General features: G+C 35.8%; 1 protein-coding gene across 1 annotated transcript in view; it reads left to right on the top strand.

Moving 5' to 3' along the window:
- LOC121424553 (guanine nucleotide exchange factor subunit RIC1-like) overlaps positions 1 to 18946 on the top strand; it is a 66058-nt gene that overhangs the window by 17549 nt on the left and 29563 nt on the right. Inside the window, exons 3-11 of the mRNA XM_041620280.1 lie at positions 505 to 581; positions 1074 to 1178; positions 1443 to 1585; positions 3165 to 3298; positions 7646 to 7737; positions 10240 to 10328; positions 10744 to 10888; positions 13428 to 13470; positions 14270 to 14413. Coding sequence (XP_041476214.1) covers positions 505 to 581; positions 1074 to 1178; positions 1443 to 1585; positions 3165 to 3298; positions 7646 to 7737; positions 10240 to 10328; positions 10744 to 10888; positions 13428 to 13470; positions 14270 to 14413 — 972 coding nt within the window. The remainder of the gene's footprint in view (positions 1 to 504; positions 582 to 1073; positions 1179 to 1442; positions 1586 to 3164; positions 3299 to 7645; positions 7738 to 10239; positions 10329 to 10743; positions 10889 to 13427; positions 13471 to 14269; positions 14414 to 18946) is intronic.

Below are 18946 nucleotides of genomic sequence, written 5' to 3'. Positions count from 1 at the left end.
AAATTATATGTCCTACAGACTACATGTACGTGTATGACATGTAGTAGAAATGCCACAGACTAGTAATTTGCTTTCTATTATTGTTGTCATTTCCTTTCAACGGCCATAACCACACAGCAGACATGACACACATACATGTACATGTACAGTCAGTCATTCAAGACTTGGAAGTCAAGTTCAAATAGTAGATTGATCTTGACAAAACAACAATGATGCTCAACTTATTGTACATGTAGTCATGTACACATTGTAGTCATTTCAAATATATTTAAATCTCATTTAGGTGTACAATATTACATTGTAACTTACACTGTACACTGTACTCAGTGTACTGGCGTAGCTCCATGCACGTAGTGCTTGGTTTATGTACACATGGAGGCATGCAAGAGGTTTCTCAAATGTAGATTGTCGTTTTAGGCAATCTTTTACATGTATCATTTAAAACATAATTTTTCCTGAAATTCTAGAGCTCTCTGTAAAATTGCATTCATTTTGATTTGACAGACGTCTGGTGGCCACCTGTTATTATTAAAGATTGTATCTGAGAACAACCAAAGACTGTATGGAACAAAACAATCAGGGTAAGTACTGTATGAGTCTACTTGTACCTCAGTCACATTTTCCCGGCCCTACGGCAGCTGTACGGCAAGTCGAAAACAGCCATTTTATTTATTTGAATTATTCAAACCATCTATATGTACCTGTACTGTAGTTGGTACAAAATGTTATTTAAAATGGCTGTTTCGACTCGCATACAGCCGCCATAGAGCAAATGTGACCGAGGGATTATCAAAGCTTTTTTATTTAGTAAAAGTTTGCTTTCAAATGTTGATTTGAATTTTATATGATGTTGTTTGAGGTGAAGTGGTGTTTCCATCAGAAAGTTGAATTTGTGCAAAACTGGTGGGATGTACAAATCTATTAATATCATACTATTGAGATGCCACCAGTGTATACATGTATATGTACATGTAGTTTGATTTTGAGTATGCATAAAATTGCACTTTCATCGCCATGAAGTTGATCCAGCCAACTATATACATGTAAATATGTATTTTGTTTGTCAATTTCAGTTCTTATCATTACAAGCGGGATGTGACGGAAGCAGACACAATTGCAGTACCAAGGCTGAAAATCACCTTTGGTGCTACATTCCAGGTGACTGGAGGTGTTGCATGGTAAGTTTGTATTACCATACTATCGATATTCAATGTAAAATATGTTTTATCTCAGTGATACCACCCCAATTTAAAATCATATAGGTCCCATGGTATAATGTTCTTGTCAGTTTACATGCATGTATAATGAATTGTACAAATGGAAGTCTATGGTAAACCATGTTACCCCCCCCAGAAAAAAAAAATGAATCAATAATGAATAAATATCCAGTCTGCTCGTGATGCTTTATATACATACTGACTTGAGGTAATTGTTTTTGTCAGCCTTTGCTGTCTGAAGGATGAGATGCTAGTAGCTACAGGCCAGGGGTTATTGCGACGGATCACATGGGAAGGTATAGGGAGGAGTCACCTGGATGTCTCCATCAGGACTGTCCCATTCTCGCTTGACCTTCAGCAGTCCAGAGGTAAGCAAAGACCTGGGCACTTTTGCACATGTTTTTGTTGTAAACTTTGCTCTAATGATCGAATAATACAGTGTACAAGATGCTACATAACTTTTTAGAAGCACTTGCCCGGTCGGGCAAGTAAATTTTGGATAGTTAGAATATACTTGCCCAAAAATTTATTTCACTTGCCCGAAAGAATCATTGAAAAGAAGTTTTACCTCTCTAAAAGAAAGTTTTGCGGTTTTATCAACCATTGACCTTTTTCTCTCTTTTGACATGAACTGATCTGCTTTGTTAATGCATTTCTTTTTCCAAAGTGATTTTATCTTGCCTGCCATGACCAAAATTAGGGTCAATTTATCATATCGACCCTAATTTTGGTCAATCTGCTGTGAGAAATTTGCTTGCCCAATTCAGGCAAGTAGTTTTGGTATTTACTTGAAAACACTTTCCCGACTCTATCTTTTACTTGCCCCGGGCAATCAGGCAAGTGTAGCTTCTGAACTGGAAGTTAAAAAGAATATATTCAAATATATTCTGATTTTATTGTATGCACCTCCATTGATGTGATATATAGTGCGTACATGTAGATGTACTCTTCGTTAACAATCCCATTGTGGTTTGTCATTATAATGATATGTTCTATTTCATGCATTTAAAGGTTTAATACTTGCTGGTACTTTGATGGATAAATTATGATTATTTGTATAGAATTATAGATAGAATTGTAGAGTAATGCCCTCACAATTTGTAAAATGCTGATCAAAGACATATACTTTAATATGTTATGTGCTTCGCTCCTGAATTGTTAGAATTCACATTCCCCTTGCTTCCGTAAGTCCTAAGTGTATCTGTATGTCCCCAGAGTAATATGGGCATTGATAATGTAAGGAGTAAGAAAGTAGAGTTCAGATATGCTGAGGTTTAAATATTGTGTTTCTCGTCTGTTGTGTCCCTAGACTCGTATTAATAATGTCCTCTTCACACGTGAATCTTGAATCATCAATGATGATTGCTATTGTAATCATGACTGTGATTAGTGTTTGTGATCATGTTCTAGTTTGGTTTCATAGTTGTCATTAGTCTTATTTTTCACTGGACTCATCATTCAAATTACGATTTTTTTTACCGTGTGAAAGGGCAGATGGTCACCTTTAGGAAAAATATTCCTTGCATGCTGTGAGCAATGTAAAAATGTGAGTCTGCAAACACAGAGTCTTTACAATGTACATGTAACTAATAACCATGTTTAGGGTGGCAACTAGGCTTAACATCCTCTTATATGGTAGAAGCAGCCACAGTACATGTACATGTACATGAATGAATCTCCTAATTTAGTCTCCTACTTCAGACTCTGCATTACGTAGTATGCGAAAACCCGGGGTCTTTGCCTGCAGACTACATGTAGTAAAAGTTATCTTGGCAGATTCAGGATACTACCTCATCTTCTCTGTGCACCATAAGTGGATATGTGCACTATTTAGATATTCATTATTTTCATAATTGATATCTCTATTGATTAAATGTTCTATACATTTACTCATACACTTCATTATTCATAGTATTGAAATCCACCTCTAAATCCACATATTTTCAGAATCATTACTTGATGACCCCAGTATACATTTCAAACAGCTGGAATATAGTGTGTTACTTGGAGGGTTTGCTGTAGTGTTGTCAGATGGAAGGGCTGCTTTTCTCACCTCAGAAAGTGCAAAGTTCTCTCCGAAGGTAAGCGACACGTGAGATTAATCCAACCTCATTTCATTTCAAACTGTAGCAATATTTTGTGAAAATAGTTATGTCGTCATGAATAAGCAATAGGTGGGCAGATGATGATGTGTCCCCAGTTTCCTTTGAACATGATATTATGAATATTTATACTTTCGATCATGTTTGTAAAACATGTCTTCATTGTAACAAATAAGTTTCAGCAATTATGTTCTTACACATCAAAGTAGTACGTGTACTTTAAAATCTTGTTTTGATATTCTTGGAGGACATATAAAGTGCAAAGTAACATCATCAGCTGGCTCATTCACTTGTGCACTGAAATAATGCAAATGTTCAAATTTCATAACTTTGTTATTCCTATTCCAATTTTAATGAAATTTTAAGTATTTTGTTTGTCCTGATTAAATTCAACAACAAAAAAGGAGACTCTGACTTATGCAAATGAGGGAACCAATCAGCATATTTCTTATGTTGTTTATTCATATTTCATAAAATGAAATTTATTCTATGAAATATGGAGTATTTCATTTTAGCTCTCATATACCCTGCAATTTTATCCACCTTGAAGTTGAAGATTACAACATGAACATTCAAAATTGTCATTTATTTCAACAGGAGCTTCTAGTGCATTTTTCAAATAGATCTACAAAATACATGTAGAAGAGAACAAAGAAGAAATTTCTTATGATAAAATACAAAAGAGTTTGTGACATAATTGCCTCTCGCATATTAGCTGTTTTGTGCATTCTTTTGAGAAATGAAGTAATATTGGAGAATTTCTTAGGGAGATGCTGTAAAATGTGTGTAGGTATACATATATTTGCAATTGCATATGTGATTTTCTGTCTTTATTTTGCTGTCATTCTTTGCTTTCACTTGATTTGCTGTTCTTTCAAGTACATAAATGCACTACCAATTTCTATCTTTTCTTTATTTCAACTTCTCTCCCTTTCTGCTTCTTCTTTTGAAATTTGCCTGTCCTCCCCTCACTCATTTCTGCAGTTTCCAATTTACATTGACATCCATAATTGAAAATGCATTCATCTACATACATGTACCTCTCCTTGTCCTCACTCTCCTTGCCTCTATTTTTCACTGCTTCCTTGATATTTGTATTTTATTCTCCATTTTGTACCACTCTCTTCTTAATATCTATCATCTCTTTTCTGTTTCCAACTCCCTACATGCATTTTTCTCTAAAACCACCCCTCCATTTGATTTATTCAGTTTCCTTGAGTCTTTTCAGGTGAAGGTTATAAAGCTATTAAATAAAATACATGTAGCTGCATCATTCAGCATCTATAATCTACTGTGTGTGTCCTTTTGTGTGGGGGTGTCCATGCATATGTGTGTGTGCCCAGCTCTGATTTCTTATGCTTCACAAAACACTGGGAAACACATATTTGTAATTGTAAATAGATTGTGTGATTTGCCTACATGTATTGGCATGTATTCTCACTTTTTCTGCAGTGAGCAATGGATTGGATTCATACACATGGTATAAACCTAAAAAAATAGATATTCACTAATCATCTATTCTGAAGTATGATTATTACAAAGATACATGTAATATTCACTCGCATCTTTTTGATGCACCTTGCGTAATAATATACATGTCTGTACTTACATGTATGTAGATACAGGTATATAAAATTTTGTAACATGCATACGTATTAACATCTACATGTAGATCTAAAGGCCTGTATGAAAATATTTTCAGGCATTCGTATATATTTACAATCGGCCCAATATTTCATATACACACATGTTCTTCCATTTTCCGATGAACTATCGGTCTTATTGCCAAAAGTGCAATAAAATACCTAGGTTACATTTGCTCTACGGTGGCTATGCAGCTAGTCGAAAACTGTTGTTTTATTAAATTCAATTCAAGTCACCTACATGTATGTAGCTGGTACAAAAAATGTTAAAACGACTGTTTTCGACTAGCCGTATGGCCACCGTAGAGCAAATGTAACCTAGGTATTTCTGTACGACTGCCGTAGAGCAAATGTGATGAGGTATAATTACCATGAACCCCCCCCCCCCCACAAACCATCTACAGTGTAGGCCTAATGCCTATGCAGAAGAATGTAAACAAGTGTGCTGGGTTCGTTATGAAATGATTGTGATGCATGATTCCATGCATAATATGGTTGACCTTACATGAACTTTTCACTGAAACAGTGCTGTTATTTAAAGATTCTGTATGGGATTTCAATGATCTGCATCAATTGCATATAGGAAGTGAAAGGAATTCTACAATATTTACATTAATGGTAGGTTTACTGCCAATATGCTTGATATTTTACTTTAAATGGAAACCTATGTTGTGAAACCAGAAATTCTTTTTTTATACTATTGACTTTAAATGAATACTAATAGAGCCAGGTTATTTGGACTTTACATGTACTTGAGTGTACAATCTTATAGTGGGGTGGTGGGGGGATCCTCCTCCTGAGGTCTTGGTTAGGTGGAGTCGCAACAAAAATCAGCATGCAGAGTGCCTACAGTAGTTACAAAGTAATCTACTACAACAGTGAATTACTTTGAAAAAAATTCAATATCAATTCATAAATTTGTTTTTTATGCTAATTTGTGGAAGAAATATGTTTTATCCTCATGTTACCAGTTTACCTCTATTATCAGAAAGTTTTTAATATTAGATAATACCAAACTCAAATTTACTTCTATGTATCTTTTTCATCATTTCATCATTATGCTTGTTTTTGTAATTCATTCATTTTATTGATGACCAATGAAAGTTCTGATTAATGTAACGATGTTTAAAAATATTCTGATTGAACACAGCTCTAGTTTTATAGGATGTTGGACTTCCAGAGCAGAGGATATTGGAGGCATCCTGCCTCGGTCCTTTTAAAGTAACTTGATTCCTTTCATTGAGCCCTAATAAAATATATGTAGAGGGAGAGTTTATAGGCATGTACATGGGGACACATACTGTAGGCTTATCATAAACATGTACTGATATTAAGTACCCTTCATTACATGCAATGTGTGTGTGAAGTACAGTAATTCTGGTTCTGCCAAAATTTTATGAAATTAATAAAAATTTGAAATAAAAAAAGAGAATAACCTACATGTAATATAATGACTGACAAGAAATGAAGGCCAGTGCACACAAACTTGCATTGTGATAGAGCAGAGTATTTACATGATGTATAGTACATGTATACATGTATGAAAAGTTATGTTTGGAATAATGGCAATGTAGAGAACAGTTCACATTTCTTGGCCATTAATACCCTTTTCATAAACCTATCCTCCAATTAGCTGCCTAAGAGTAATGCGGATAATTCAATAAAAATTGCGTTCACAAACTCCGAAAAATTAGCCGCATTATTTTTACGAGCGCTCGTCCTGAAAAGGCGGATAATCGTCATGACAACTGACACGCCCCCTCCGATGTAGTTGTGTTGGAAAAGGGTGACCTTGTGACCGCACCATGGCAATTATCCGCATTATTTGGAAATGCGTTCATAAACTCATAATCTTGTCCCGATGCTGCTATTATGCGGATAATAGCAGCATCAAAATAATGCGGATTACTCTTGTCCTCCTCCAATTTTACGACCAAATTATGCTGCTATTAGCCGCATAATTGGGTTTATGAAAGGGTTATAAGTTACATGGTTTAGCAATAGGTGTAGACTTTTAATCAATTACAAAACAAGTTGATTGTACCGTGCATACATGTATATATGAAATCATGGATACCCTGATGCAAAACATCTGTACATGTACAATATCTCTATACACAAACAGGTGCATTTATATTAAGTATGCAAACATATAGAATACTGCCTTCATAAATTTTATGCGGTTGAAATGGATATATGCTGGCAGTGTCTGGATGTCCTCTGGAAAGTATTCCAGTACCATCAACAGGTGTTGGGAATGTGACCTGATTTATTTTTCAAGGCAAACTCAGTGCCATTGAAGGTAGCCAGGGTGATTGCCTGAAACAATATCTCCATTATATTTGATTGTATGCATTTGCAGCTCCACGATTTTGAAAAAGAGGGGGCGCAAATAGCAAGTTTGAGGACAGAGGGTGCGCATATGACAATTTTCTGTCCTATATCAGTATGGACGATCATTGGCAGGTCTCAGAATATAGAGGGAGTCTACACCATGTGCCCTTGCCTGGATCCGCCAATGATTTTCTTTTGTTTAAAACTGAAATGCATAGTAGAAATTTTTAAAATCTGATGATGTCATTTATAATGGTGTGAATTTGTATTCATTTTGAAATTGATTCTGATTTTGTGTATTTCCTGTATAATTGCGTTGATATTGATCTCTGCCTTTGTTTACACACAGGGTGTACATGCAGTTTGGGCACCAGATGTATCCAATGCTACATGTGTTGCTGTCAATCACAAATTCAGGCTAATTGTTTTTGGATTAGCAAAGTGAGTATGATGTGGAAATGTCTTTAAATGTCATTGTGGATGTCATTCTTTTTATCTTTCCAAAGCTTTCTTCATTTTTTTGTTTTCATTTTATCCTTTTCCTCCTTTCTATCAATCTACATGTAAACCTCTCAAAAAAAGTTTGGAAATCTGTGTTTGGTCATTAATTTCTCCACACTCCCAATTTTAAACAATGCATATTCTACATCATTCGAAAGATGATTTAATTTTCTTTAAAATGATACCATGCTTGTTATGATCATGTCATCACGAAAAGAGCAGGATTCAAATGTGTTGGATGAGGTCTGAATTGAAAAGCTGCAAAACGAGCAAAAAGGGTTTTGGAAATCTGAGTTTGACCATTCCTTTCTCCCAACTCTAAATATTGCACAATGCATTTTTGATATCATTCAAAAGATCATTTAATTCTCTTTAAGATGATACCATGCTTCTAATGATCATGCCATCATGAAAAGAGCAGGACTCAAACGTATTGGATGAGGTCAGAATTGAAAAGCTGCAAAACTAGCAGAAATCATGAAGGGTCAATACAGAACATGGTTCTTTTGTCTGTGTCAGTCGAGATGAAAATCCATTTAATACAAGCCCCTGCTTCTGTAGTGACGGTTCTGTGAGATAACATGATTTGTGTCGTTGTTTGAAATACCCATCCATCTTTGTTTATTATGTTTTTGCTTGTGCAGAGGTGTGTTTGATTCCATGTTAATGTTGATGTTAGGGGTGCATGAAAACAAAAGAAATTACTGAAAAACTCACTCATCACCACAGAAAAAAGAACAGTGACTTTCAATATTGCGTCATTTTGCAACTTTTGAATTTCGATCTTGCCCCACATTTCAAGGCACTGCACCTCCATGTGAACCATAATCATATCATGCAGGGTATCATTTTAAAGAAAATTAAAAGATCTATTTATTGATATTAATTACTCATTTATATTACTAAAAACCGATGAGGAATTATCGGTCAAAGTCAAAACAAAACCTGAGAAACTCACTCATCACCACAGAAAAAAAGAACAGTGACTTTCAATATTGTGCCATTTTGCAGCTTCTGAATTTTGACCTTGCCCACATTTCAAGGCACTGCACCTCCATGTGAGCCTTAATCATATCATGTAGGGTATCATAGTAAAGAGAATTAAATGCTCTATTTATTGATATTAATTACACATTGATATTTACTAAAAAGAGGGATCAGAGTCAGATTTTCAAACTTTTTTGAGGAGTTTATCTATCTTTCTTTCTTTCTCCCTCGCTCCCTTTTTTCCTCTACCTCGCTCCCTTTTTACCTCTCCCTCATTTCCTTTCTTTCTTTCCATCTCTCACATTTTCTCTTCCTCTTTTCCATGATTTTCTGATTCTTCCCTTTGTTTCTCCGAATCTCACTTCATTCTACTCCCTTGCTTATTCAAATGGCAGATGAAAATCTGTCATTTATCTGTTCAATTGTTTGTTTATATATCGAAAGAATAATACTTTGTCATATCATTTCCTCATTCAGTCTCAGTTGAGTGTTTCATGAAGAGTCTTTTCAGTGATATTCACTGACTAATTTGCTCCCAGCCAATCAGATGCTAGGATTTCCATAGCTTATAACAGTTTTCAGTGAAAATCACTTTACTCTCACTTATGAAATGCTCCCCAGATTACTTTATATGAGAGGAGCAGGAAATGAAAAGTAGGATATATGAGAAGTCTGGAAAAAACATTGCTGTTGGTGATGAATATATACAAACATGTATATGCACATTTATGAAATTATTCATATTGGGGTGAAAAATAGATACATGTACAAATAATCCGAAATGAATGCTAAACCACTGACCATGAAACTATCATATTTCATGATGGTCATTCGCTCAGATACTGGTTGAAATTAGAAATATCACAAAGTTTCACACAATGCAAAGCTTGATTTATTTAGCATACTATGTATTTAAAGAATGGACTTCATTGATTGAACTACAAATTGATCCATTATAAGGATTGTTGTGAGATAAATAAAACCAATCTGATCCTGAGATTAATATGAAGTATATTATCAGTGATTTTCAGTTTTCACAGACTAATTTGTTCTTGGTCAATCATATTGATGCAAGGATTTGCTGTAAGGAGCTTACAGTTGTCGGTGAAAACAACAAATTGTTTCATTAAACACTCCCTCGTTGAATGACTCTCTATAAAACTCTTTCAAACTACTACATGTAGTTATCATAACAGTCCACTTTGATAAAGTGTCAATATTGTGTGAATTATACTGGAGTATTGTCTGACATTCCAATTTATAAATGTGTAGTGGTCATTTAATATATTTAAACACCATTCTTATTTTTTTAAATCACATTTTTGTGTATCCATTATGAACATGTAGCACCCTCTTTCTGTGACAATTATATGTTCTTTATACTGGCCCTTTGAGCACTTTCAAACGCAAAACAATATAGTTGAAGGCTATCATTCATGTTATCTTTATCTGCAGTGGTCAGGGAATAGTGTTTGCTGTAGATGAAATCACAGGGGCATTGCTTGTTTCTCACAGACTGACACTTTCAACCAGTGATTTTCCAGGTGAGAAAAGACAACAATGTTGCTACTACCTTTGCAAATATTTGTAAAAGACATTTTCCCCCTCTTGATTAAGTAAAGTTCATTCAATATTCCACACAGATAATGCCAGTGTGTTACATTTTTTTTTAATGCTCAAGTTCAAGAAGCACGCATTCGCTGTAAATTTGTATAGCATGTGTAAGCTAGCAACCCGTATGACGGCTGGACAGGAACTGAAGATTACCACCCTTGTGCTTGCCAGGGATCAATGTCTCCAGTGCAAAATTGCCATCCATGTGATATGGCAAAATTATAGGAGTGTGAAATCAAGAATTGAAATAGAACATACGTTTTTAATCTTGAAAGTTAAAAATTGAATTAATTGTATGTTTTCCTCTGAAATTATTGTTTTCAATGTTGTATGACCTATTTCCAGAGGGATGCCAGGCAGCTGGGGCTGTGACGTCTTTACGCTGGACACCAGAGGGCAGCGCATTGATCCTATCATGGCTGAAGGGTGGCTTCTCCCTATGGAGCACCTTTGGAGCTTTACTTATGTGTACCTTGGGAGGTGATTTCTGGTAGGTTTGAGTTATTGGTTGAAGAGGGGAGCATTTCACAAACAAATAGTCTGTGCTTTTCTCCAACAACTGTCATGAGGCATTGAAATTGTTTTATTTGATTGGCTAAGAATATATTAATCAGTAAAAATCTCAGAGAAGATGCCTCTTGAAACCTTTTTACCCGGGTTCTATGTTATGAATGCTGCACTATAGAGCACCGAAGTGATGACGTTAGGAACCAGGCTAATGATACATTGACTTCAGTGGGGCTAATTATGTATTCATCAGGTCATATCTCAGGCCCCCATGGGCCAATTCGCACCAAATTTTGGTAGTGGAGATATTTCATCATGCTCTACCAAAATATGGTATCAAAAATGCTGAAATGCAAAATTGGAGAATTGATGACATCACTCTTCGGTACACTGTATCTATACAGTGAGTTCATGAGAGAAAGGAAAAGGAAAAAATAATCTTTTCAACATAATATGGATTGATAGTGCTGAAATTGACTACTATTGTGAGACTATGAAAGTGGTTTAGAAGTTAGGAATGTTATTCATAGTTCTCAAAAGAAGAGTTCTGTGAAGAACTGTAATTGGTTTATCTATTGAATTGCATTTATTGGTGGTTAGAGCAAGTCATTACAAATGTTTTTTTGATCAGCTTTGTCTGTTAGAATGAGACAGTGTATTATATGCTTTCATAGCAAGCTGCATTGTGGATCAACAACTGGAATTAATAAACGAAATCTGGGAGTTTTTCATGACACAATTATCAGTGATTTTCCCTGACTATTGTGATAAGCTACTGGAAATCCTGCTCCCTGATTGACTGAGAGCGAGTTAGTTATACCTCGGTCACATTTGATCGACGGCGGCCGTACGGCGAGTCGAAAACAGCCGTTTTAAAACATTTTTTGTACCAGCTACGTATAGGTGGTTTGAATTAAGATGAAAAAAACTGTCTGTTTTCGACACGCTATCGAGCAAATGTAACCGGGTATAAGTGAAAATCACTGACAAAGCTTTTCATGAAATATTTCCCCGAATACAAAGACAAGAGGGAGTAGGGAGGTGGACAGCAGGAGGAACTTCCAGCAGATAATCCCCTTGTTCCTAATCCCTATTGTGTGTGAGGCAGGCACAAGAGTTCTTTTTGTCAACATTAGCCTCAGTTTGGGCATTTTCTCTTTAAATAGATTTTCTTCTTTACACAATTGATAATTGGATAGTGTCTACTACACTGTATGGACTCATCAGTGAAGCATGCTTCTGCACCATTTAGTTCAGGAAGCCTATATATATATTTTTTAAAGGGGGAGCGTTGGGGGTGTGTTGCTGCTTGGTAATGTGTAATGGTTCCGAGGACATTCTGATACTGTGAATCTGAATTGTATGTGCTGTGCTTATGTTTAAGCTGAGTAAACTTCCCCCATTTTGGACAACATCATGGGAATTTCTGTCAGCAAATATGACACATTAGCTTGTTCATGGTATTTTATTTTGAATCCAATATACTTAACAATCATTACACCATCATAACACAATCCTTACATGTAGGTCTTCTGAGAAGTTTAGAATTAGACAGAGGCAAGATGTTGCAGATATCGTGCCACCAAACCCCCTCCCCATAATTTCCTTCATGTGGTGAGATGCCCAAGAGTTGATTTTTGCTCTTGAGAGTAACACTTGACATAAACAGATCAATGACGCCATTTAAATGGTTTGAGTGTATATATGTCTTGTTCTGGGCCCTGTTATATAAAGCCTTATAGTGATTGATCATAGGACTGGTTTTTACAATTGATGATGCACAATAATCAATGCTATCAATCATAGACATCAGCAGTGTGATCTGTGGGATTTGTGCTACAGGGCACGGTTGTTTACCTTCTGGACCGAGATGACAGATGTGGTCTGTGATAGGTTTACTTTTCCTGCCAGTGTGTTTATTCTGCTCTCTGTTTGTTGGTATAAAGTCAGTATTGGAGGACAGAATAATATGAGATCTGACCCAGTCATGGTGTTACTGACAGATTTTAATGACAGAACAATTGGATGTGTTAAAATCAGTATTACTTCAGGATAGTAATAATTTCTAATGCGCACTTTCTAATGGATTATTATTCAAGGCGCTACATATCAAATAAACAAAAACATTGGAAATACATGTAATCACAATTGAAATCATCGAACATAACATTCATATGAGGAAAAAACATGGCCTTCACTGATATGATTGTAAAAATAGGTAATATTTTACACTTGATTGGAATGTCTTAAGAGTGTTCATATTCCTTATAGTACTTGGCAGTCCATTCCACATAACTGGGGCCACATAGCCAAAAGCCTGATCTCCATCATGCTTGGTCCTGCTACGTGGAATCACAAGGGTGGTAGATGTGGAAGATCGTAAAGAATAGTGTGTTAGTTTAAGTTTTCTTGTTTGTTTAATTGATATTAGTCCTTTTAAATGATTAATTTGTTGATTGATACATCTATGTGAGGGGTACGACACATTATTTCATTACATATTTCCACTTTATCTTTTCTAGTCCTGATCCTTCCAGATCAAAGATACTGAGGATACAGTCAATGGTAAGGGAATATCATGCTTCTTATAAATATTCAAATCAAAATTCTTTCTTCATATCTTCCTTCTTTGTCCTTGCCTGTTGTTAAGCATAAAGAAATGCATTGACGTGAATTGATGTTCGTACTTATCGTGAATTAACAATTACAAAGAATTGTACTATCGATTTTGTCATTTATATAACAGGTTCTTTTTTTTCCTCATTTTATTACGAATTGTGGTTTGAGTCCTATTATTCCAGAAAATATGTTTCACTTTTATTGTTTTTAAATTTCATTAAAACTTAATAGTACATTCATGCATATATGTGTTGTTACATGTATACATGTATCTGTATACTGCTTTTAAAAGCCTTCAATATTTGTGTTTAGTACTTTTGAAGAGAAAATATGTTTCAGAAACAACATGATCATGTAGTAAATTGAGATAGTTGCAATTCTTTTCTCCAAAATTAGGAAAAACACAGACATCTTCAAAAAGAGTTTGAAATGAGGCAAATTGTGGGTATTTTCAGTCTGAGGGGGGGGGGGGGGGGAGACTAATGGAATTTGTTAAGAATAACTATGTTTGTTATATCTTGAGGTAGTATTCATTGTCCAAATAAATAAAATATGGAAACTTTGTGGTATTTTGAACCAATAGCAATTTATTCAAATGAAGAAAAATACAAGTAAATAAACTGAACATTGCTTTTATAAAAATAATAATAATAAAATTTGGTGAATACCACTGAACCAAGTTTCTTCTTTGCTGTTTCCAATCCACACACCATGTCTATATGAAATATCTCTGATCTCTATGTAGGAATGGGGACCAGAAGGCTACAATCTTTGGGCCACCAAGAAGTCATTAGGTGAAACACAGTCACATGACGAGTCACCTGATACCAAAGGAAACCTCATCCAACTCTCATTTGTGAAGAGTGCTCTTGCAATGAACCCATGCATGGTGAGTAGTGAGTGTTTTTGGAATGCAGTTACTCATCTGATTAAAGGGGTAGTTCGGGCTGAAAATAATATGAATTGAACAGATAAAGAGAAGTCAGAGAAATAAATGCTGAAAATTTTTATCAAAATCGGATTAAAAAAGTTATGACATTTTAAAGATTTGCATTATTTTGGTGAAAGTTATATGCATGTCTTCATGAATATGCAACGAGCAACAGTGATGTAATATCTCCACTTTTTCTTTTGTATTTTATTATATGAAATTATGTTTATTCAAATTTTTTCCCCCAAGAACTAAGAAAGTTGGAAAGACAACTAATTTGATGCATTAGGTTAATGTTGTAACCCGCACCCGTTGCGGTACGGGTTAACCTGCCGGTATGCCTCCGATCGCGGGTTGCGGGCCGGGCCGAGTTCATTCTCAAACCCGCAGACCGTCATGCGAAAAAAAGGGAGAATAAACGACGCATAATAAAAACATTCACAGTGAAAATTGAGTTAAGATCATGTGCTTCTTACGTGGCAGATTCTTTTAGAGACGTAGATATTTCCTTTTAAAAATGCCGGCGTATTTTTGTCTTGTGAATAGTGAACAGGACTGAGTCTGAGACAGTTCAATAAATACATCGAGTTGCTCTCTTTCAAAGGCCAGCGCCAGTGCGTGCATGCAGCGCAGTCAAAAGCAACCGCATGGGCCAATGAAACTCGATGTTGAGTTTCCCGTCCCATTTTTTCCAGCTCATAATGAGGAACCGATTTCATTATTCATTATTTTTCAGAAGATGAAAGTTTGACCTTTTGTAACCTTTTAACGCACTTTATTCTGTGGAACTTGAAGCCAGGGAAAAATTAATCTTTTTTTTGGGGGGGGGGCTCCATTTTCATTTTTTTTTTGCAATATTTCAGGGGCTCTTTTCAAATGCTACGTTTTTGTATTTTGAGGAATACCTGTTCACTTATTAAATGAATTATTACTTGTTGTTTAATATTGTATGATTTTTAAAGTTTTTTTCATGCCTAGAATCTTGGATGTGGGTGTGTTTGTGTGGGTGAGACTGTGTGTTGAACTTGATATAAATGAATTTAATATCTAATTTTTACTCCATCTAATTCCAGTACTTGGCCATGTAATAAAGGCCCACATACCCTTACTTTTCCTGAAGTTCTTTGAAAACGCAGATCTCCACGAAAATTGTATTTCTCTATGGGGGAGTCTAAATTTGGTGAGAATGAACTCATTAATAACTTAAATATACATGACAATGAAGAAATCATCAAACTTCATTGGCAGTTTTGAAAAATATACCCGAAATATAATCTCTGTCTGAAGCAGAAAATCACCATCATTGAGGCCTTTACAGAGCGAATTGTCCCCCAGAGCTCTGGCAGAGAGACAGAGCTCAGACTAGCTAGCACAAGCGCCAATGCGTGCGTGGGTGAGTCTCCCGTCGGCCTTGTAACAGATTGAGCTTTGATGATTTTTTTGTCTGATATTTAACTCATCCCCTGGAAAAATAAACAAAATGATTTTTTTTTCTATATTGTAAATCAACCATTGAAATTGGGACAGGAGGCTTTATGCCACAGTAATTAAGTTAACTTTTTCTGTCCCTGGCGTTCCAATGGTTGGTATTTCTTATTTCGTATTGTTTACACTGAAATGTATTTTCGAATTTTATTTGCCGAATAAATAAATAATAATAAAAGTTATAATTAGCAAATAAGATAAGTTATTTTGGATGAGTACTAGGCCGTATGATAACTCACCAACGCGAGGTTACTAGACCAACGTTCTCGCCAGGTCCACTCTGACGGTTGTCGGCGCGAAGCGACGCAAGCCGCGCAGCGGCCTCGGTGCGTGCGAAGCACGCACGGGGGGAGGGTTCGGGAGGGGGTTTGTCCCCCCTCCCGCGCGAAGCGCGGTAGCTATCGAAAATATCAATATCGACGAGCTTAGATTGCTGCTAAATGCACCACATTTTATGTCTGTTTAATGCTTTTCCGGCCACACAGCCGTAACGGTTGCGCGAATTGCGATTGAAGCAGAAAGGCAATTACTTAGGCCTATAACTTAAAAAGGTGAAAGGAAATGTCGATCTCATTTTATACTTACAGTTCATTGATTTATGCACATTGATGGCATCGATAAATTAAGTCCATTATTTCAATGTTTAGACCGCTACATCCTTGTAAAAGTGCGATTAATTTTGTGAATGCGTGTTGCTTATGTCAATGACCGACTACATCTACGGACCGCATGCGTAGCCCTTTGAGCTTGCGCCGTGTCACGCCCTTACGAAATCCAAGGATTGTTCCGACTTTGTTTGGAAGCCTCGGAAGTCCAAGTAATGGACATCGGTATTCATGAGAAGGGGTCCCCAATTAATTTGCATGAATTTTTGTTTTGTTTATTCAGATACTCTCTGAAACTAACTCTCATAAGATTTCTGTTGATGATGTTTACACTTATACTCTGTTATCAAGATTCTTTTATCACTGTCAATTATTGCTGTGTTTGTTCGTTACTCACCTATAAAATAATGAATGTGCTCATCACGAGCGTGAGAATTATTTTAGTCATTCATAAAACTTTAATATTACGATTTTGTTATTAATTGCGATTTATAATGTTTTGAAAGTATAGGTTAATTGATAGGAAAAATATTTTTAGGTAATACACTATGTAGGCCTACAAATACAGCGTACAAATAAAAAAGAGAGAGGAAGAGGGGGGGGGGGTTGTAGACGGGAAAGAGCGATAGGGGAGGGGTCGTGGCGTGGACAATGAAAAGGGGATATGGAGATCGTGTGTGTGGGATTGGTGAAGAAGTCAATATTCGAAGCGAATATATTTTTTTTAGAATTCTACTGATGATGATGGCTGAATAATCTTTCTTTACATTTAAATTTAAAAAATATTTTCTTGCATGATGAGTGGGAAGATCGAGGTACGTGATTCAATAAATTGCATCAAAATATCACTTTAGGTGAGTAGTTTTAAATTTACAAAAATTCACGTTTTAACAGTTTATTAAAAGTAAAAATATTTTCTTAATCGTAGTATAGCACTCATCCAGCGTAAACAACATGAAGAATATTTGAGGTCACGAAATCAGCTGATTCGCACTCAAACAACAGGTTAAAAGGTCACACACGTGGCACACATTCCAGGGTGGGAAATCGGGAAAGTCCGTTCAAGCACAATGATTGGCTCAAGCCCAAGATAATGAATACTAATCAGATCACGTGCCATCGGCTTTGGCGCGTCTCGTTAACTCATTTCATGAATATCATCCACTCGCAGTAATCAGGCTAACGACGTTGTAAAGCTAACTGTATAAAAGCACAATTCCGATAGAAAATATAACATCAGTGAAATTGAAAAATTCATCCAACGATATTCAAATTATACCAGCAACTCATTGTGGGCGTAAACAACGAAATACATATCCTCTAAAACGTTCACACAATTCGTGAATGAATTGTCAATCCCCCTGTGTACTTCTATCGAAATCTATTGAATCACGTACCCCTCCCGACCCAAGGTGGATTTTTCAATCGCCATAAAGATTATGCAGCCACAATGATCAATCACAGTAGACACATCCATAAATGAATATTAATTTCATTCGCTCCGAACATTGACTTCTTTCCGCCAATCCCCTCCTCCATAAAGTCACAAACATCCCATCATTTGCCCACGACCACCCCCCCCCCCCCTCCTTTATTTTTTTCTTTCTCCTTCACACAAATCAATTTCAAATAATATCTTATTTTAAAACGTAGTTGTTAAGCAAAGTTCATAAAGCATTCACTGTGATGATTAAAAACATTTCTCAGGACCGTGACAGGTGCGCTCATTATTCAATTGGCAGGCCATGAGCAATAAAGAACAATACAAATGAAAATACACTGTATGTACGTATAAGTCACATTAAAAAGATGAGTTGTAATGATGTGAATGATATTAATAAAGAACATTGCTTATGAAAATTGTAACAGATTCAATGAATATCTGAAAAAAAAACATTCAAACTGAATTAGTTTTGGATCCCATCTAATTCTGGAAGACTCGGATCCCCAGATCAAGGATTTTGATGCCATGTGCGATTTTTTTTTTCCTGAATGTGGTCGTTGCGAGCGCTAGTGCAGTGATACAGAACTTGGTACACACCGTCGCGAAATTAATCAACACTTTGAAAAAATCGATGTAGAGATCAAGACTTTGGAAATTATGGAGTAAAATCGGAATATAAATGTGAATAAATCATTATGCTGTAAGTAAATGAGTTGGACATTATGTCAATCCATTCCTTTGGCTTTGTCATTATCAACGTGATCTTTGATTAATTTTCTCAATTCGCTCGATCTAGGGAGTGTCATCAGAAAAGCATTCAATGAATTCATGTACCGTAGTCGATGTAGCCCCGATGTAGCAAAGGCTGGGACGAGATGAAATTAAAATCCGATCGAATTTTGATATTATTTTTGACAAAATAAGTGAATACATCCGCGGATAATATCAAATGAAATT

The sequence above is a fragment of the Lytechinus variegatus genome, chromosome 11 (assembly GCF_018143015.1).
Source record: "Lytechinus variegatus isolate NC3 chromosome 11, Lvar_3.0, whole genome shotgun sequence".
NCBI lineage: Eukaryota > Metazoa > Echinodermata > Echinoidea > Temnopleuroida > Toxopneustidae > Lytechinus > Lytechinus variegatus.
This window is presented reverse-complemented; position numbering and strand designations above follow the sequence as displayed.